General features: G+C 39.4%; 1 protein-coding gene across 8 annotated transcripts in view; it reads left to right on the top strand.

Annotated features, from left to right (window-relative positions):
- Nucleotides 1-21,135, top strand: part of GRIA4 (glutamate ionotropic receptor AMPA type subunit 4) — a 242,053-nt gene extending 220,918 nt beyond the window's left edge. Inside the window, exons 14-17 of one of the 8 annotated variants that reach the window (XM_074860161.1) lie at nt 10,998-11,112; nt 13,374-13,508; nt 14,843-15,025; nt 20,005-20,138. In XM_074860161.1, the coding sequence (XP_074716262.1) occupies nt 10,998-11,112; nt 13,374-13,508; nt 14,843-14,977 (385 nt within the window). In that variant the 3' untranslated portion in view covers nt 14,978-15,025; nt 20,005-20,138. Of the gene's footprint in view, nt 1-3,767; nt 3,883-10,997; nt 11,113-13,373; nt 13,622-14,842; nt 15,026-20,004 lie in introns of all 8 variants that reach the window. The other 7 variants (XM_074860160.1, XM_074860159.1, XM_074860158.1 and 4 more) reach the window with 7 other exon arrangements.
- The last annotated feature ends 514 nt before the right edge of the window (nt 21,136-21,649 follow it).

Below are 21,649 nucleotides of genomic sequence, written 5' to 3'. Positions count from 1 at the left end.
CAGTGTTGAGTAAAGGTTCTCTGTGTTTTGTTGACCGGAAGGAAATTATTTATTTCCACATGTTGAGGTGGACCTAGATAACAAAGTAACAGAGAAAGCAGTGTGAAACTAATCTGGTTTTACATGGCCTACTAGACATGATGAGGACAAAAATGTCTTACATTTATAAACAATACAGTTTAATTTCAGAGCAATGATTGCAGCTTAAATCCACATTTACTTCTTCATCCTTTTTATTTCCATTTCTCTATTGTGCTGTGAAACTGTCTGTGGATATGGCTAATAACCCAGCTAAATAACCCTCTCATGAATGGTTTCATTTCTTTATTTATTACTCTAGGATTACTATCAACCAGCCAGTTTCTCTAAATGACTGTGGGAAAATTTTCCTTGATAATCTTTGAAAGATAAATTCTAACATTTGGCAAGTCAGCTAGCTCTTTCCCTTCAACATGGAAATTAAACATGAAAACTTATATTAGTTGTCCAAAAAAATCACCTAGTTGGTTTTTATTCACCTTAGAATATCCAGATAAAAGGTCTAGGTAGACATTAACTTGAAAAGCTTGAAGAAAAAGTTGCAAATTATCAGGTAACTTCTTCACCCAAGATAAGATAATTGTTGAAAACAAAACTTTCTGAGGATTTTAGCATAAGGACTTTGTCTAATTCAATGAGCTTTAGCATTCATACTTGAGAGACTACAGTTTAGAGGAAATAGTATGAAGATGCTTTTACAGATAGACTGATTGATAGGGCTTCCCATCTGCTTTAAAATAAGACTGTGCTTAAGTGGCTCATTGAATTGAGAGTTAGTGATATTCCTTGAGATATGTTTCATTTTTCATGGGAGTGATCACTCCTTCCTGCATCTGTAGCACTGTCAAAGGAGCTGTTTATGTTATTGATACCCAGTGTGACAATTAGACATAGCAGCATTAAATTAGACCTTGGTTTGGTTCCTGTTGAAGGGAGAAGGAGTTTTGACATTGACTTTGTAGACAGCAGGCTCAAGCTATATATCTAAGCCATTTTCAGAATAAGTAATGTTGCTCAGCATCAAAGAAATAGTGTTTCTAGGATCATCTTTCATCTATGGCTCAATCCCAATGTCCTTACAAAGATAAAATTGACATCTAGTGTACTGGAAATTTGTCTGTAAAGTGACAAGGCTGGCCACACAGTTACCTTTCTGAATGGGGCAAACAGGCCAAAAGCATAGGTTTTGTAACTAAAAGCTAAGTAGGAAAAATCTGTAGTAAATACGACTGGTTCAAAAGCAATTGGTTCCAAGAACAAAAGGGACGAATGAACAATTTCATTCCAATTTTGCAATTGCTCCTCCCTCTGGAGTGTGAACCATAAATGGAGCACTTATACAAAATCACATTTGTCAACCTGACTGCTAAATTCTCCTTAAAGCTTTACCCACAAAGAGCAGACTGTTACCACTCCCACTACAGCCTACAGTTCTCATTTTCACTTTCAGGGACAGACAAGCAATTCCTTTATCTGTATTGAAAATCTCCTATAAATGTAGCTACAGTGAAGCTAGGTAAAATCAGATCTACACACAAGCAGTTTCCAAACTTCATGACCAGCCAGCAAAGACCTGTCTCGATTCCAGCAGGAGCTATAGGAATAACTGTTACCAGAAGACAGTGAAGGTATGTCTTGAAGCTGACATTTGTCCCACAAACAGGCCAGTGTTGTAAGGAATGCTCCATAAGCTGTGAAATACTGTTGTCTGTACCTGTCTGCCAGGAAGATACCTCTCCTAATGAGTGAGAGAAAAAATTCCATTCTAAGACCAGAAGGGACCCCCAGGAACCAGAGATGCATCGTCTCATAATTGATGAGGGGAAGATGCCATTGACAGACATAGCTCTTGCCAAATCCCACTCAGCCCTTATAGACAGTTCTTGACAGCATTAAACAAATTCAGAGAGAGAAATTCCATCTTTCTCAATTGCATATTGTCCCTGAAGAGCAGTAGTTAAGCTACTGGCACCTCACAGATACTTCTCTCCCTTTGGAGATGAAAGGTGCTTCAAGGATATGATGCCACTGCTCCACATGCCTCTGCAGGTCCACAGGCAAGCCTGGACAGACACTCACCAGAAATGTACATGTCTGATAGGCATGGATGCACTAGGGACCTCTGAACATGGAAAGAGGAAAAGTTTATTATTATGAATAAATACTGGTGTAATTGTATACCATTAGGATAATTGACTCTTGAGGCTCTTTGTAATAAATATAGGAAGTCATACAGTTAAACAAGTGCAAAGGTTCCTCAGGAGGTGATGAAGGCTGCATAAATGCCTTGGCAGATTAGTTATCAACTGATTTTAAAATGTCATATAGTGACTGAAGTTCCTATCATAAATCTAGGTGCCTTACATTTGAGTTTGTATGGTAATCTATACTGTCTACCCTCTGCCATCCAGTCTTAACGCTCTCTGGACACTTAAAGGAAAATCTCTGGTCATGAACAGAAACAACCCCATCCTAGGACCAGCTGTGTCCCTTTCTTGCCTGAATTTCAGTGCACTCCCAGCAGCCTTGAGTTCATACAGAAACAGTGAATCTGTGCTTTAGCCTTCATGTTGGCAACACCTCCTCTCCCTACACAGATCCAAAGTGTCTCTCAGGTATTTCTCTCACCTGAAAAAAGAGCACTTAAACATGAGATAGAGAACACCAGGTTCACGGAGCCCCTTTCAGTCTGTTGTGCCTATGCTAATGCACTGCTAGCAATTAAGGATTTGTTCTTCATCCAGTGTAGCACAACATGTATATACCCTTCAGGGAAAAGTCCTTAGGATGTCCCGACTACCTGCTTGTATCTCAGCACCCAGTGAATGGGATGGGTTTGGTCCTTGAGCTTCTGCTTGGCTGTGCTGTCCCCAGGTTTCCCCAGAGAGGATGACTTCCCCTGACACCCTCCTCCCCCACACCGCAGGTGCCCTTCAAGACAGGGTGTTCTCCCAGGATAGCAGGGCAGTCCCTGGAGTCACGGTACTAAGCTAGACCCCAGGTCCTGCATTTCAGCTAAGCCTTTTCTGTACTAAAGAAGCAGGACTCTAGAGCCTGCATCCCAAATGTATGGATGTACCTACAGGAGGTGATGAAGCTTCAGATGGGCAGGACTCCCAGCACCTCTTTGTGCATTGTTTTCTATTCACTGACTCTAGACAGCATCATAGTCAGCGTGCAAGCTGTTAGCGCTGCTCTTCAGCTCTACCTCACATTACCTGTTTCTGCAGCCTTAACCCATAGCTTGTGCAGGATCACTCTGAAGTGCTATATGTCAAAACTGTTTATGGCACAGTGACTAGCAGTGTCCTATCATAGGCAGTCTGAATGTTGCCTCTTTAGTATATGGGAATACATTTCCCCATCTGCTTGAAAAATCAGTCTGGGCCCACGCTAAACATGTTCTAAATATAGATTCAAATAAATCTGTGTAAATCTTTTATAATTCCAGGCAGTGTTTTATAATAATTTTGCAGAAATAGTTTTGGTTGGTTGATAGAATTTTCTTCTTAAAATTCAAGCCATTCTGAAAACCATTTCTACACTGGAAACACATTTTTCACATTTGAAAGTAACCACAATTATTTGTGCTGCCAAGAGCTTTGAAATATGGAAATGAGAGGTTTATTTAGTGTGTGGATCAAGCTTATAAACAGCTTAAGTCCTCATTCCTTCTAACATCTTAACAGCTGTGCAGTTTCTTACAAAATATGTTTTATCGTTTCAAGAAATGCTGTTAACCTCGCAGTTTTAAAACTGAATGAACAAGGCCTGTTGGACAAATTGAAAAACAAATGGTGGTACGACAAAGGAGAATGTGGCAGCGGGGGAGGTGACTCCAAGGTTAGCCTCAATGTCACCAAAAGCGGGTAAACAGTATGTAAAGTAATTGGTGCATCTGCTGGGGTTTTACCTGCGAGAAAGAGCTTCACCAGTAGCACAGCACTGCTGGTACCTGCAGCTGAAATCTAGGTGTATGCAATTACTGTCAAAGCAAAAATATTTGCATTTGTTTAAGTGCCCCAAGGGAACTTGTAAACAGTCTCTGCTGTGAGATCTATCACCAGTTCTCAGAAACCTGCATCTTCTGACATTGTGAATAGCATTTTCCAAGCTTGCTTTTGTGAACAAGCAGTTTGAAACCTTCAGAAGCAAATACTGGTTCAGATTTTTTTCCTACTATATGGTACCACCCAAAATATTTTTCAGTGACAGTAGAGGAAAAGGGTGCAAATCAGTGTGACTGACTCCTAGCAGTAATCTAACGCATCATCCAGGTTCAGGGATCCACTATTGACACAAACAATACTGGTACAAATTACAATTTTCAAGAGTATCCAAAATAGGAGGACAAATTTCAGCTGAAATATCTTCACGCTGACATTTCCTGATATCTTACCAGCAAACAGAAAACCACGGTGGTTCCCTAGGCAGAATTTACCAGAGTTTATCAGACAGGAATTTTAGGCTGAGGTGATGACAGCTTCTTATTCTTCCTGCATTTCCATATCTTCCATATGGCCAGTGCCACTACTTCCTTGACTCCTCACAGCTTCCTTTTGGGAAACTGCCTTGTGCTGAAGAGAAGCGAAGATGTGGAAGTGGAAGATGGTGAAGTGGGGGAGGATGAAGATATTAAAAATACCCCTTCAGTGCCAGGCAGCATGTAATAATGTTTATTTATGTGGTTGTGTGCAAACAATATATAAGAGAATGCTGCAGAGGTAACTGTGCAGGTACAGAGCTAGTCAGATATAGATGATTAAATTTGACTGATTTGTCATACACAGTTTATGTAGCTTTCTTTACAGTTGCCTACGTATATTTTTTCTTACTATTTTCTCTCCTTCTTTAGTCCTTCTGCTCTTTCATGCTGTGTCCTGGCCTCAGGGACCATCCCTTGGGCTGTTCTGCACTCACCCGGAACTGGTCTCCTAATCCTCTTCACTTTGCCTTCGATCCTGCTGCTCTACCTATTTTTCCCCCACTGCTCTGCTCGCCAGCAGTCACAGTTTCAGAAATGGTCTCTATTTTCTCTTCCAAAGTGCTTAGGCGTATTAGACCTGATAGCACTTAGTTGCAAGTTGAGAAGACACCAACTTCTTGTAAGTTGACAAGTGAACCATAAGTCTCCCACGTTGCTACTATTATATGCTCCACCCAAGCCTGAACTTCTGTATTATTGGGGGAGTAGTGTTTATTTATTTTTTTTAAATGTCACAGGCAGAGAGTCACTTCATTAAAATACCTTCATTTTCTTAGAATCCTGCTGTTGTTGAAAAGTGAGATAAAAGCTAGGTAGCAAAGTAAGGATGCTTTTAACTTACTTTTCAGAAAGTAAGCTCCGAAATTTAGATTACCAGCCACTGGTGCTTTGAGTCATGAAGCAGGAAAAGGGGAGCAGCTCATGGTAGATGGACAGGCAGGGAAATGTCTGGAAGTGCTGAAGGAGCAAGTTTGTTGTAATGGCAAGTGACAGAAAAAGGAGTGGGTGAGAAAAGTAGAAAAGAAAGGCAAGGAGTTGGTCCATGGAGAAACAGGGAGGATCTGTGTATGCAGGAGGGAGGAAGGGACACATTGCCAGTGGAAATGAACAGTAGATGACACAGGCAGTTCAGCATGCAATAGATAATATGGTGGGCAAGGCAGCATTAGCGAAGGATGGAGAACATGATGGAGCTCAACCTGTGGCCCTAGGACTGTATACAGCCTGCCAGGAGCATACATCTGACCTTAGGTCTGTTTCTTGCCATGCTTTTTCCCAGGCACAGCTGAGTGAGTAGGCAGTATCAGTGCTCTTGGGAAGCCTTGGGTCTATCATGTGCCTGCACTGCCCACGTGCAGTAGAACCAAACATATCATGGAGACGAGCGGGTATTACCATGCTTCTCAAATTGTGCATTGCAGCAGCATCTGGTCTTGTTATTTAAACTACAGTTACTCTGACTCCCCAAAGTGTTAGTTAGCCATTTATCATCTACAAAATCCATTTCCTTGTTCAGGGAATTCTTGTAGGATCTGATCAATTAAAGTCAATAAGAACCTTTCTACTGGATTAATGGAGCTCTAAATATTTTAATTTTATATGCTAGCAAATGATCATTAGTGGAATAACCAGGACACCATGCACTGTTGTTGTAAACCTGACAGCTACCAACAAGTCCCCTTCTAAGCTCTTAAGCATCTCTAGCTAATACTTCTTTTCATTGTGTGAATTTAGAAAGAACAACCCTGAGCTTTTTTAGTAGCTCCAGTCCAAATTACAGGTCTTCCTACTGTCATGAACAAGAATAAAAACATCCTCTTCTCCTGAGAGAAATACAGTACCTGAGACTTGACTGATAACTGTGCTGTTACTCTTTGAGATTCGCTAGTCAGAATATGAGAGTCTAGACTCAGAATAACCCTTCATGATAGTACAGAGGACTACAGAAATCGGGGAGTTTCATGAGAACTCAGCAGTTCTGCAAAGTTTTGTGTTGTTCTGTAAAACAAGATTTCTCCTACCTCCATTCTGTGCTCTTAAAAGGTCATCTCTAGCCTTCCCATTTATTGTTCCCTTTAAGGAGCAATCTTCCAGAATTCAGAAAGACAGTTCAGAGAGCTGCCCTGTGTGAACCAACTGTGGTTTAGTGACCTCAGTAATTAAGTCATGTTTGAACATAAAACTGAGGTCCCCAAGTCCTGAGTGCTTTTGGAAGTATTATCTCAAATCTTAAATGCATGCCAGCATCTTTTCATGTGATGCATGGAAAGGTATTTAAACACAGTTTCTGCCACTCTGTTGTTTTTATAAAAGTATGAGTGGAAGGAAGTTGTGCTGATGGAGATGTCCTCCAGTCTCTGCTGGCAGCCCTCAGGAGAACACAGTGGCCCTTGTTTTTCATTCAGCAGATGAGACTGACCTTACACTTAGTTAATGGCCCAGCCATGAGCGGGTAATGAAAATGCTCCTAAAGCATACTTGTGACTGCATTTTCAAAATCCCTGTCTACCAGAATTCTGTATTGGTTTCAGAATCGCTCAGTATTGTAATTTAAATGCTATAATTCCCATTCCTTGTCCTGAACACAGCTAACTCAGAACTTCATTAATGCTATTTTAAAGCACTGTGATTTCACTGATGTTGCTGGCACAAGATCAGCCCAAGGGTCTTAAAAACCAGCCCTTCCAACAGCAAGGGATTGATGACAGGACAGGAGGAAATTATTAAGAAGCCGAGAGAGGAGGTAGAAGGGCTGAGAACATGATGAAAAGGTAGAAAACCAGTGTCCCTGAGCCAGGTTGGGCTGTGCCACCACTGACTTCAGCACATGGGTGAAGAACAGGGTCTTCTGTGCTGTCACACAACAGTTTTGCACTGTGGTTACATGGGACAAATTCTTCTCCATATATAAAGGATAATTTTAGTTACTATTTCTCATATATTATCTTTACATGAATTCAAGGCAGATGGATCCTGTTTATATATAACAACAGAGATTCTCGGTAGCTGTACATTGGAAAAACTACACTGATTTTTACAAACTCTGGCAGGTTACTCTAGTTGCAGATTTAGCCCAACATTAGTAATTCAGGAATCACTAAACAACTTGAAAAAAAACAAAATCTATAGTAATTTTCCTTTGTAATATATACAAGATTGAACTTGATGGGAAATTTAATTCTAAATGCTGGATTTATCCTCTGTATATGACTTAAGTACATTGCTCTTGCTCATGTATAGCAGACCATACTGATTTTTAGTTTAGCCCTTTAATATCAGTGTAACTATTCACCAACTTACTGTGTAAGCAATGTAGTAACAAGTTGTAGTCTCTGAGTTCATGACTGACATGATCAAAATGATGCTTATTTGAAGAGGATATTTTCAAAGGAAAGAAAGATGCCTGGAAGCCCTGAAAGCCAAGGTGATCTGGGCATTCATCTACCATGGGAGCTGTTGAAAATCTACTAAAATGAAAAAACAACCAAAACAAAGCCTAAAATACATGAAAATTCACTATACCTGTAATCACTTACTGTGATTGCAAACAGGTATACATATTGCTATTCTGAAAAGCATAAGCAAAAATCTTGCTTTTCTACTCTGCAGCCCCTCAATCTGGGCTTCTTGTATTGGACCATGTACATTTCCCATTTCAGCTGGGTGATTTAAAGTGGGACAAAAATCCTGGTCTGAAAGTGTAAAATATTTTAAAATTTAAATATATGGAAAATATTTTTAATTTTAAATTTAGCTCAGAGTGCATCTCCCTCATCACAGCTAGGACTGTCTGAGGGGAAGTGTAAAGGACACATCATGTCTCATTCATTCACATGGCCTTGCTAGGGCAGTCAAGAAAGTGAGGGGCAGAGGACAGGTTTCCGTGAGTTTGTGCAGCACCTTGATTCAGAAGGTGTTTCAGCAAAAATAATGGAGAGGAGAAACAAGGGTCTGGCCTTGGACACATCACTGGCTGTATTTCAGTGAAGAGTGGGAATTACCTCATCTCTGCTGGCCATTGCCATTGTTGTATACTGAGGATAGGGTGGCAGTTGTATACTGAGGATAGGGTGGCAACTTTAAGTGTGAAATTGATTGCTTTTCCCAAAGGAAAGCCTGAGAGCTTCCTTGCAGAGACAATGCATAAAGGATGACATTAAAGGAACTACAGCTGCAAAGAAAAAAAAAATCCATGCCTAACCTAGACTGCTAGTGCTCAAAAAAACAAGCAAAGGACTGGGAGAGATCTGTTTTCTGACTTGTCCCAGCTTGCTGCTGGTCTTGATAATTCATATCAAGTCCTAATTATTACTTTAATCAGTTTAATCTGCAAGAACTCCACAGGCTTCTGATTTTCCATGTAAGAACAGTACCTAGATGTCCCTTATCTTTGTCGTAACTAGCCCTGGTACACTGCTGGGATTTACCAGCACCAAAATGTGTCTCGGTGCCAATGCATGACATGTTACAGATGATGGCTATCCAAATAATATTAATTATTTCGCACTTGTACTAGAAGCAAACAGAGGACCATATTGACAGGCAACTTACCAGCATCCCAAACTGCTACCCACTCATTTCACAGCTGTGGGACGTTCATATTCCACTATCAACCTGACAACCTGCTGCCAGGAAGCCTGAAGACAAAATGTAAGTTTGAATACTGGAAAAGATCAAGCAATAGGTATTTTCTGTTCTAGAAGCAGAGTATTCCATATGAATTAAATGTATGGGATTTGGAAAGTGGATGAAGGATATCCTTTACTTAAAGAGATCACTTGAGAGTATACCTGGGAAGCCTCTCACTCAGCTGTAGCTGTCAAAAATTGTCATTTCTCTGAGGCACCAAGTCTTCCTCAGTAGTAAATGAACAGAGATGAGCATCTCAACAGTATGCTTCATCCTTTGTTAAAACTGATCTCTAAGCCCACCTTTTGGAAGTACCTATCTTTTTCCCTTAACTGCAGGGAGACCTAGACAGGCAGCCAAAGCTTGGGGCATAATTTATGGGTGTAAAAACTGAGGTGAAGTGAATTCCCCCCCTTTCTGTATATATACAAAGAGTAATCAGAATGTGTAAGACAAGATCCCTAAAGCTAAGAGTAGCATACAAGGTTCAGAAACTGTTATTTGTGTATTAAATATATATACATAAATATGCACAAATTCATTCATACATAAGTATTTGGGGATTTCCAGTTAAACCAGTTACAGTGTAACAAGCCCCTTTTCTCTTTCATAGTAACTATTTTAGTAGGTCAGTTACACTATATTAATCAATGCTTGCACTGGTTATTTATTTATTAAACCTTGAATTCGTGAGTTAACATCTTAGCAATGCATGGATTACGGTGTATTATGAGAAATTAATTTTCCCATGGGAATCTGCTGGCACACCCAGGATCAGGTCCTATGTCATGTAACATCACCAGAAGGCTGTTACATGCCATTTCTATTTATCGACCTCCTTCTCTGATATATATTGTATTTTCATGCACACCTGCACATAAATATATTCTGTATGCCTACCACTTTAAGAATTGGACAGTCAGTGATTCAAAGACTTATATATAAAATAAGTCTGTTAATCATTTCATAGGTTTTTAGAAAATAAACTGGTACAACTGCATGAAGTGGGGTGTTACCATAACACTCTGAGATTATTCAGTGAATTTAAGTAATTTCAGTGTAAAACCATAGCAGTTCATGAGTTTGAGATATCAGATTAGGTTTCATCTCAATATTAAACTCTGTTATGTCACCCATAGCAAATACCACTAGTAAGAGAAGATATTCCAAGTAATAATTTATTATCAGCCTGGAACCCTTAAAGGAATTATGTGAATCAGTGAGATTTAAGGAAAAACTTTGAATTTTAAAATAATGTTGAAACAGAAAATGGAAAGATGACAGTCATGTTCTTAGCTGAGGATAAGGGCATCACAGCCCTTCCCCTAAATTCTCTGCATGCAGACCTCCTGATTACAGGTCTGTGCCAAGTGGTTATGGGCAGCAAACTTCACGAAACATCTCCTTTCTCTTGCCAGAATAGTTTTGAGGACAGTAAATGAAATAGCTATGGCCAAGTCACATTATTAGTTTGTATGCATACAAACTAAAAATAGATTGAAAGCAAGGAACACAAATTAATATTTTTCTTAATTCGTGTATCCAGTTGTATTATACATGTCTCTGAAGGGTATGTTGTTAATATGTCTAAGCCAATAATTTTGGGTTCACAGTAATTGCATACTATTTATTTACAAATCTTCCCCAGCAGTATGTGCCTGTTACCTAAAGCGATGGAGCAGGTCCCGGTCGTATGTCTGTCTCTAAACCTGGGCCAACAGTACACGACATAGCACCCACTGTGGCCTCTGCTCTGTCACTTTGCAATGCGATTCTATGTAGTTTTACTTGAATAACATAAAATAACATATATAATGTTATTTATGTTATTTTCCACGTGAAGAACTCCTGTAAACCTTGCCGTTTTGAAACTCAGTGAGGCAGGCGTCTTAGACAAGCTGAAAAACAAATGGTGGTACGATAAAGGTGAATGTGGACCCAAGGACTCTGGAAGTAAGGTCAGTCGCTGCAGTTCGGGACCTACTATCGTGTTCACAAAGCAGTAAAGGAAGTAATAAGCAAAATGACTTAGAAATAAAATAAGCAGCTATAGACACAGAACGAATCAGCTTTGCCCCATCTTGATGGTGGTCACACTTTAATTTAAAGAAGCACTATTGCTTTTTAAAGTCTTGTGATATAAATCAGCAAACATTGTCCTACATATTCAGGGCATCTGCTGAAGAGTTACAAGGTAGTTTTTTGGTTTTGGAGGAGGCAGGTTGGGTTAGTTGTTTCTTTCCTGCCTAGGGGGGATGGACTTTCCCCATTGACTACTTAGGAAATGTCCCTTCACACCTTCTCCTTTTGAAGCTGGCCTCCCTCAGCTGTTTTCTGAAAGGTAAAAACGCTAGTGGGAAGGATTGCCTTTCATCACCACCAAGGGTGGCTGTGCCTGGCTGCCTTTGGGAAGGTCCCTGGCTCCTTGAGGAGCCAAGAAAGACTTAACTTGAGCTTTGAAGTGAAAGGCTTCAATAATTAATAGCTCTCTACAGCTCCCAGTGTTTACCCTAGTCCATTCCCTCCCAAACAGTAATCCTGACAGCTCCAGGGAGTGGAGTCTTCTCTATTTCTCTCTATCTGGGGACAAACACAGAAGCAGTTGTTTTGTGATGTCTGGGAAGCACCACAGCCAGTGCCAGCCCTGTATTCGGGGAGTCTGAAATCTCTTCAGAGCACCTGTCTCTGTGCCAGCTTGTGCTGTCCAGAGCTAAAAGGAAAGCATGATGGGCAGTGACTGCTTGCTGCCTTCATGCCCTGAGAGTTATCCTGATGAATAGCAGGTAAAATTAGCCTGGGAAACAAACTTCCAACATACTTTGCTTTTTCTGACAACTGCTTTGGAGAAAGGAGTGAAAACCAATTAAGAGAACGGCAGAGTACTTGTAGATGACAGCTGAGAAAGCCTCAACCCACCATGTACGTTAGGTCAGGTCCTTCTCAGTCCTGCCTCCTTGTTTGCAAGCACCATGTTAGCAATTGCTACCAGAGGAACACAGTCACCTCCAAGATATTCAGAGTCCTCTTAGACAGCTAAAAAGAGACAGACAAAACAGAACCCGGCTATAAGCCCCAAAGAAGTGTATACATCCATGGGAATTGTTACTGTGCTAATCTACTGATTGCACAATAGTGCCTCTTTAAATTAAATATCCGAATATTTTGCATTCTTTGTAAGTTAAAATTTCGTAGAGATTACAATCAGAAGTTAAGTACTCTCCTTACTTTAGGTAGAGCTTATACAGTCTGCCTAAGAATAAAGCTTTATAAGTATCTTAAGGCACATGATGTAGTATGTAGAAATCAATCCTAAGAGAGTTCCTTGAGAACTGTGCTAAAAATGCACACGGATTTCAAATCAAAAAATAGATTTATAACTAAGCAGTGAAATATAGAGGAATGTAAAATAGTTACTACAGTACGTCCAAGAAGGTGATCGTTTATAAAATGATGTATATTTAATACTTTGCTAAAGAAAGTTCTCACTGTTGTCTAAATTATGAATAATGTGTAAGATTTCATAAATTGCTATTTAAAATTATACTATTGCTGAGCCTTAGTAGTCCATGGGCATGTTCCAGAACTGTATCTATAATAAAATAGAAACAAAATACAGTAATTGGTAAGAGGCAAATATATCACGACATATATGGTACAGTGTACACTTTCAAAGGAAGTGTTTGTTCAAAGAAATAGCTTAAACCTCACATGTTATTTTCACCTGTCATTTAAGTATCAGAAACTCAGTCTGGATCTTTTAAATCAACAGCAGTGCCTACCACAAATACAATTACTGGTTTTGTAAAAATCAAGCAGAGTCTTGTCTGATACAAATGGATTACTGGATTCCAAGGCTTTTAAAGGGCTTTATGTAAAAGCAGTTTCATATCAGCACTAAAACGTCCCCTAAAGAGAGCTAGATATGTAATTGTTTAATTCTCCACTTAGTGGAAGTAATGCTTTGCAGTAAGCAAGCAATGACATCCTTATATGTTGACAATATACTGATAATATTTTTTTATGCTGACCAGGAAAACTAGGCGCTTAAAATATATTTTATAGATCCAGATAGGTCAAATTTTGTGAGAAGTATGTAAACAACTGTCACTTAATCTCAGCTAAACATTGTTATTTATTTGTACTTCCAATGTTTTAACATACAGCTTGTGCTCCTGGGGGTCTGTTTTCCAGGTTAACTGTGTCGCTTCTGTTTCCCCAGGACAAGACGAGTGCCTTGAGTCTCAGCAACGTTGCTGGAGTCTTCTACATTCTGGTTGGAGGCTTGGGCTTGGCAATGCTGGTGGCTTTGATAGAGTTCTGTTACAAGTCCAGGGCAGAGGCGAAACGAATGAAGGTGGCAAAGAGTGCACAGACTTTTAACCCAACTTCCTCGCAGAATACCCAGAATTTAGCAACTTATAGAGAAGGTTACAACGTATATGGAACCGAAAGTATTAAAATTTAGGGGTAGGACTTAGGGCCTACTACAGTGAGTGGGTGATGCATCTTGTAACGCAGTGTTGTGACATGTCTGTCTAGTGGTGCTTGCTTCTGAACAGAGCTTTATATTTTGGAAAACTTCAATGCAAAGTGGTTCAGTTTTTTTTGGCTGCAGATGTACAGTATACTATTCTATGTTGCTAATAGACATCTGCATTGCAAGAAATTTTTAACATTTAAAAAAACCATTTTTAACTCAATGTTGTCAAATCAGTTGGGAGATGACAACTATTTGAAATCATAAAATATATATTCAGAGGCCCAGTGTTTAATTACTTGATTGGCCAGTCTATTTTCCTGAAGGTTTGCACTCTACTAGTGACAAATTGCTGTAAGCCTTTATTATTCAATGTTGGCCCTAACTGGGACTTCATTATAATCAAGATTTAGGATAGGCAACGTCACTGAACCATAGTTAACCTAATGGAAGACAAGGCACTGTTACAAGAAGTCTAAATGTTGTTTTACCTTCTCTCCCTCCTCCCCACCCTGTTTCTTCACCCTCCCTTTGATACATGTTTTATGCTAATTGTGTGGCATTTTTTCACAATATCCTGCTTCAGGTCAACCTTTGCCCACTATAATAACCACAAAAACTCACTAACCAATGAATAGACCTTGGTTATCGTCCTCAGCTTTCAGTAATGTACCCCCTTACCTAGCTCAGGACTAGTGTATTTTAGATGTTCACACAGTAATTTCAGAGCCTGAACCTCTGATGTTGCCAAGCTGCATCCTGCGTAGTTCCCCTGAGTAGGCGTGCAGGGATGGTTTACTAATGTACTTGTTGTCATCCGTGCAGTGAGTATCTTGCCAACTAATCATTAGTCAAATCAACTCTCTGACCTTTGGAAATGGCACATAGCAGCAAATTGAGCTTCTAAATATAACTTTTACGTAGCACCCAAGCTACACTGGCTGCTTTATAAGTGAAGGTGCAGCTAGGAACCTGCCCTTTTGTGCTACCTAGAGCTCCCTTGCCCTGGCAAATAGCAAGCCACGTCTCCTCTGTTAACAAAAAGCTTGAGCTGCATTTTCCTGAAATCACTGAGCCATCCCTATAGTGGAAGTAAAAAACAAAACTTTAGGGAAAGGAGATGAAGAATATAATTTTAATGTTGCCTAGAAAAATTTTTGGAGGAAACAACTGGAGATGCAATTATTATTTTTTATTTATTATTTATATAGCGCTGGAGTACACGGCGCTGTACAATAGGTGAAGTGTGCCAAACACATAACAGGTCCCTGTCCCGAGGAGCTTACAGTCTAAAGGCACAGCCGGTACAATACCGAACCATACAGTACAGAGCAAACACAGAGTGAGCAGAGAATGGTGTTTGAGCATGATAGCTGGAGCGCTGCGAGGAATAGGTGGGTTCTCGGGGGGCAAGGGAGGGGGCTTGGCGTACGCTGGCTGGGAAACTATCCCAAACATACTGTCGCTGTTGTACAAGAAGTCATAACCCTGGGTATATTTTAATTGTAACATGCCCAATTTCCCCATGTGAAAGAAAAAGCTGTGTACTTTGTTCACTAGTGAAAATGTGAGGCATAGTAGGTGTCAGGGGGACTCCAAGAGTATAGGCCAGTGTTCATTACTGTGAACTGGGAATCGGGACTTCCAGGTGCTAATATTAATCTCCCAAATTCACTGCCTGCTGTCAATAATAAGGGTCTTAAAAAGACATAACCCTGTGAAAGTAATTGTGCAAAATGCAAATGAAGAGTTCTTTTTTCCTTTAAATTCTTTAGTGATATGCCCACAACTGAGAATGTACCCAGGCTGGTATAAGAGTCCCACAAAGCATATTCCTTACAAAGTGTACAGGGTGTAGTGCATCCAAAACATAGTTTTAAAGAAAGCAAACAAAAAACCAAAGCTTTCATTCAAATACTGACCTGACCCAAACTGGCTTAGCATGCTGAATGTGGCAGGACTCAACAATCCCCTGAGTTCTTACCTACCTCTGTGATTCCAGTGCAACAAACACTATGATTATACTTGTAGAATTTATTTTAGCCTTACTGTTTTCTTGAAATAAAAATTAGGGCTGAGTTTTATTTTTTAAGGAAAGATCATAAGTACCTTTCTCTAAAGTTTGGATTGTTGTGGGACCTGCAACACAGAGTTGAATTCTTATAGGAAAAAATATATAAAAATTGCCCATGTTGCATTTTATTTTATTGAAAATTCATGTTTGGGTCAGTCAAAACTTTTCATAATCTCTTAAAAATATTTTACAGTGCAGACATTTAAAAATTCACCAAAAAAATGGAAATAACTAGGATTTTGAGCAAATATTTATAGACTTCTGAAATTCTTCATTCTACTTATTTGCCATAATATTTACCTGAGAAATTTCAGCATGTGAACTTCTTACAAAAACGCTTATGCTTATATGTGAAAGACAGCCAAGGTCCCTAGCCACGCAGGCAGCGAGGGATTACCTGTGTGCTGTGCTCTGTACAGGGTGACTGTGCCATCTGTTCGTACATGTGCTGGTCACAAACCCCTGTTAGCTGGCAGTAGTACAGAGCCCGCAACACTGGTTACAAATATTTCTGCAGAAATGTGTCTGATGCATTTCGAAACCTTTGATATGTTTATTTATCCAAGGAGTAAAGGGATTGTATTGGGACTAAAACTTGCTAATACAGAAAAATGTTTGTCGGTTCTAATCTGCATGAGTAACCAACACACTGACTTACTAAAGGTAACAGCAAATAGTTTTAATAGTATATCTTATAACCTAATATAAAATAGCTTCAATAACCTGCTTGACCATTAATATTCATTACCATGTTTTTTCTTTTAGTTTAATCCAGTCAGAAGAGAGTTGGCTCAGGGAAATTCACCTGCCTGTGAGGCAGCAGAAAATGAAAATGTAGGACTAGTCTGTATGTGTGGGATAAAGACATTCAAAAGGGATGACAGGCTATTGCATCTGCTGAAGGCAGGGAAGGAAGTTTTCTTTAAGGATGGAACAATCCCTTCCTCTTCTCCTGTGCATCAGTTTCCCATTTTTGTGTATCAGTAGTAAGCCCTTAGTACACTAGTTGAGCTGATGCCCTGAGAACAGTGCAGAGCCTAACAGCCTTCTCTCTAGCTGCTCTAGGGAAAAGCCCCACTGAGTTCCTCACCCCAAACCCACAGGCTTTTGAAGGGATTGTCCCAGTATCCAGCCAGACACCACCACCGCCTCTCCATGGCCATCTCAGTGGGCCACAAAGCTCATGAACCTCCTTCCAGTTCAGTTGCCTTCTCTTGCTCTCCCATCCCATGCTGTTGTCTATAGTTAACAACATTAATTATAAAACTACAAAAAGCAATGAAAAAAATTAAATTAATTACAAAAAAGATGAAGTGCTACAGGATGGCTCAGTAAATGTGTAATGTACTTATTTTGGCTTATATACTTCCAATTTCATATTCAAGATTATAGAAAAATTCACTAAAAGTTCATCTTAAATATTTGTGCCAAAGACACCTCCATGTGACCTACTAGAGGAGCCTGAACAACAAAAGAACCCACATAGACTAGGATATTTGTATTATATAGACTGAGGATATCAGTTTCCTGAATTCCCATTTCCCAACAGGAACAGGGCAGTCAGTGTTTCCACGTGATTAATTCCACAACTAATTTAATCAAAACTAATTACAAATTTGAAAATACATTATCACTATTAACTGCATACACTTAGCACAGAGACTTTCACAATTTGGGTAGTATTCACAGTGAATACCAAGACTTTGCCCTCTCATCCCAGTCTCTCCTGAAACTGTTCCTGCAGCCAGGCCATAAATCTGAAATTGTAACAGCATAGTTAAGCAGAGTATTAGCCTGGCTTATTACCTATAGCGTAGTTTAAAATATAACACAGACACTTACTGATTACTTGCCTTATGGCACCTTCCCGAGCAGAAGTTTGACCTGCTCCTCCTGGCTTTGTTAACTGTCTGGGTTGTTTCTGTGGTGTGTTGCTGAGCTGTTGTTAATCTCTGCCGTGAGAAGAGAGGAGTTCTTTTATTGCAGCTTTTTCTGTTATTCTGTGGAAGGCTTCTGAGAAATAGTTTGTTATTCTCATTTGATTTTTTTTTTTTTTGGTGGATCCCTTTTTACTGTCTTTCTGTCCTGAGTGTGTTGTCAATGGCCAGAAAGCTATTACAGACTGAGCTACAAAACAACAGCTATGCATAACTTGTATATCCCATGTAAATCTGAGCTCTCAGATTTCCCAGTGGCGAGCCCTGAATGGCCATGAACAGATAGCTGATCAAAGTGATGGAGAGAAGCTGATACATACTGATGACTTTCTGGGAAATTTAGTACATCTGGAGTAAGCTGTCCCTTTTCCACCCAAGTTTGCATTCTGATCTGGTTTGGACTCTCATACCTTCCCAAAACGAAAACACCTTTGTTTTTTCTTGCCATTGACCAAAACATGTTCTGTGCATTTCTGCAGGGAGTTACCAGTCCTTGACATCCATTTGCAATGGGACTCTGGACATGCACAATGTGGAACTACACCACGTTGCATTGTGTCTGTGCTTTGCAAATGTATAGATTTTTATTTGCTGCTGGGGAGTAGTTGAGGTTTTTGGTACTGTATGGGCCCAGGTCCCCACCCCCTCATTTACCTCTGCCTCCCTTTTTATATCTAGCTGTTGGAATTATATATGGTATGTTTGGTAACAGTCCCTGTCACAAAGTACTGTGGCATCAGGGAAACTTTTCAAAGGGTGACTTTGGGCGTTGCAATCAATGATTATCAAAGCCAAGGTTTTTCAGCATAAGGAGAATGCCATAATGCCCTATGTAAGCTGAGGTCTTTTCATGAATTCGCCTGCTTGGGAGGGCTGAAGTTTTTAGGGTGATTGATTTGGAAAGTTGCTTTTATATCCAAGCTCTGGCTGTGCCACAACAGCAGCTGTACTTTTGAGAACTCTTTTTTGAAGGAGCTACTGATAGCAATACAATATTAGACTGGTGCATTTTCATTGGCGTGCACCCAGAAGCAGTGGAAACGTTGAGAGTATTAAGGAATCTCCCTCATCCCTATACATACACACTCATATATTAAATTACTTCAGCATATCAAACACCAGCTCAGGATTTCACTGCTACCTCAGAAGGAGAAACCGGGCTCAGAGGGACAAAGTTCTAATTGCAGAGATCAGTAGTAAGGCAAATAAAATGATTTTATGATGTTTGTCATCCCTTTGCTCCTATGTGAATGCACCCTCCTGTCTCTTTTTTCAAATGGTATTTCAGATTGCATCCCTGCACACCAGTTACATGAGTTAGTTGCACAGGCTGTAGATTCAGCTGACTAGAAATCAGATTTCCCCACTAATTAATATCTTAACATGGTCTCTTTGAAATCTGTTTCAACATAATATAGTTTGGGTGCCTGTTACAGGTGTCCTTGCTGCATTGGTTGACTTTAGACACCTCCCCTAATTTTAGTCATCTGGAAATCATTTATTCTAAACTAGTCATCTTGTCCTTTTCTATTATCACATGAGAGAGCTCTCTGAGATTAAGTTAACTGATTTTTGGATGACTAGTTAGGTGGCATAACTACAAATCTTTGGGTTTTTAACAAATCCAAATTTTTCGCTTGACTCAATTAGTCCCTAAACAAGATATTTTGTTCTGATTCATCTGAAGCTAAAGGTTCTGAGGTAACAAAAATTTAAACGTTCTTGTAGAAAATTTAGACCTAATGTAGAAAACTACAGAAAATTGTATTTTCTCTCAATAAACTACATTTCCTTTGAAAGTTCCCACCTTCTCTAATTGTAGGAAAATATATATATGAGAAGAGATTTGAGGACAGTTCTAAGATTTACGTATACTAAACATGTGCTGATATAGCTATTGCAATTTATAAACAATTTTCAATAGTTATATTTTGTCTTGACATTCCTAGTTGAAGGTCTAAGCCTATACACACCTGTGCATGACTTTATTCACAGATGCTAATGCTTTCAGATTCATAAAAGATCTTGGTTCTCATTTCACTGTATATAAATGTAGTTTGAAGCAGTTTAGGTGAAGGTATTGCCTCTTCTGTTAATTTCTTGATCAAATTCGGATTTTGTATTTAAATCAGTAATGATATATTGTAATGAAATTTACCCTCAGAATTGCTAGTCTTTTTTCCCCTACTAGACTTAAATGCTATGTTTTATATTTATGATGATGACTATTATTATATTTAATGTTAACATGAAAAAATGCAGATGTCTAAAATTTAATATTTTGGTGTTTGCTGTGTCCTGGTTTGTTGAAGCACAGAAACATTGTAACGCTTTCTCTTTTCTCCTTTTTTTCCACACCTAGCTTACCTTTTCTGAAGCCATAAGAAACAAAGCCAGATTATCCATCACAGGGAGTGTGGGAGAAAACGGACGCGTATTGACTCCTGACTGCCCAAAGGCCGTGCATACTGGAACTGCAATTAGACAAAGTTCAGGATTGGCTGTAATTGCATCGGACCTACCATAAAAACCAAAAAAATAATTGAGTGCCTTAATCAAACTGTGTTGGTGACTGATGGGAACACAGCACAGACTGTAACGACATGGGAGTGTCATTGATGAACTAGTAATTTGGCTGAGAAAGGGAAGTACGTCCAAATGCGCCAGACATCATCAGCAACAATGTGTGCATGAGCTCAGCTCGGAAACCCAAACTCAGATTTTATATCAGGAAAATTCATAATTTAGTTTTGTTGGGGGGAGGGGGCTGGGAAGGGTGTATTAACAGCAACAAATTTCACTTGAGTGGACTTAAAACTAATAAGACTTGCCAATTTAGCGCATTAAACTGTGAAGAACATGCTCAGAAAGGACAACATTTTGGTCTTTGTCTTGACAAAGAGAGAAAAATAGCTATAGAAGTCAATGAACATGCTAACCTGTGTCTCCAGAACATCAATATATACAATGGAAGAATACTCAGCTGTTCAGCTGTAGAAATGAATCACTAAACTGTGATAAGAAAATAATAAATATGTAAATCCTGTGAAAAAATAAAGAAATTATTTACATTTTCTTTGAAAAAGGAGGAATATTGAAACATGCTTGCTTTTTAACTGATGTAAATTCGGTAGAGGACAACACAATTCTTTTTTCTAACCATCTTAGGGAACAATTCATTGCAATAATTGATATAAAATGCCATCACTGTAATAAAATTCAGAGACTTTTTTTTTATAAAAGTTGTTGGTCATCCTCTTGTTTGCTGTTACCTTCATTCTGTTCCATCATTCCGTGTTCCACAGATTTGCATCTGTCTAATACAAGAAACAAAATGATAAAATGTTTAGAGTACGTCATCAGTCTGCAGTGTAGAATCAAAAGAGACTACGGGTCACTCATGTTACAGATATTATTTATAATCTTGTTCTGTGTAAGAAACTGTGGTTTTTGTACCCACCAAAAAGAATAAAACAACAAACGTTCTTATAATATCGACAGAGCTTGAGTTGTTTTCTGATCATTAGGGATGTCACCTGGAAAATAGAATAAGGTGGTTCGTTGCTTACCACAGGATGCAGGACCTTATCAGAGACAGTCTGAGTCCCTGCACATTTGTGAAGTGCTTTTAAGTCCTTAGAGAGGAGGGACTGGAAGCTGTCAAAGTACTGTCATGATTATCCACTAGGTATTTTAGTACTAGCCACTAAAACCCTTTCTGAGAGGTTAGGGAACCATTTAGTGATAGGGTTTATTGTCTGGGTAGGTCAGGGGATGAGATACCAGGGAGCCGGAAAGAACAAATGACAGTTTTTCAGACTGATGTAATAGACAGAGCGTGGTTGGTACCCAGTAACCTCGATTTCCATCAACCAGCCTTTCAGTGGCACACCAGGGAAATGCAAGCAGGCACCGTTTGAATGAAAGCCAAATGTCAACAGAAGCAGGCATGTCTGGAGGTGCAAAGTTGTAGCAAGTCTTTTCTGCTGTGATCATTCTCCTTGGCC

Source organism: Strix uralensis, chromosome 2 (assembly GCF_047716275.1).
Source record: "Strix uralensis isolate ZFMK-TIS-50842 chromosome 2, bStrUra1, whole genome shotgun sequence".
NCBI lineage: Eukaryota > Metazoa > Chordata > Aves > Strigiformes > Strigidae > Strix > Strix uralensis.
Note: the sequence above shows the minus strand (reverse complement) of the source record. Positions and strands in the feature narration are given on the sequence as shown.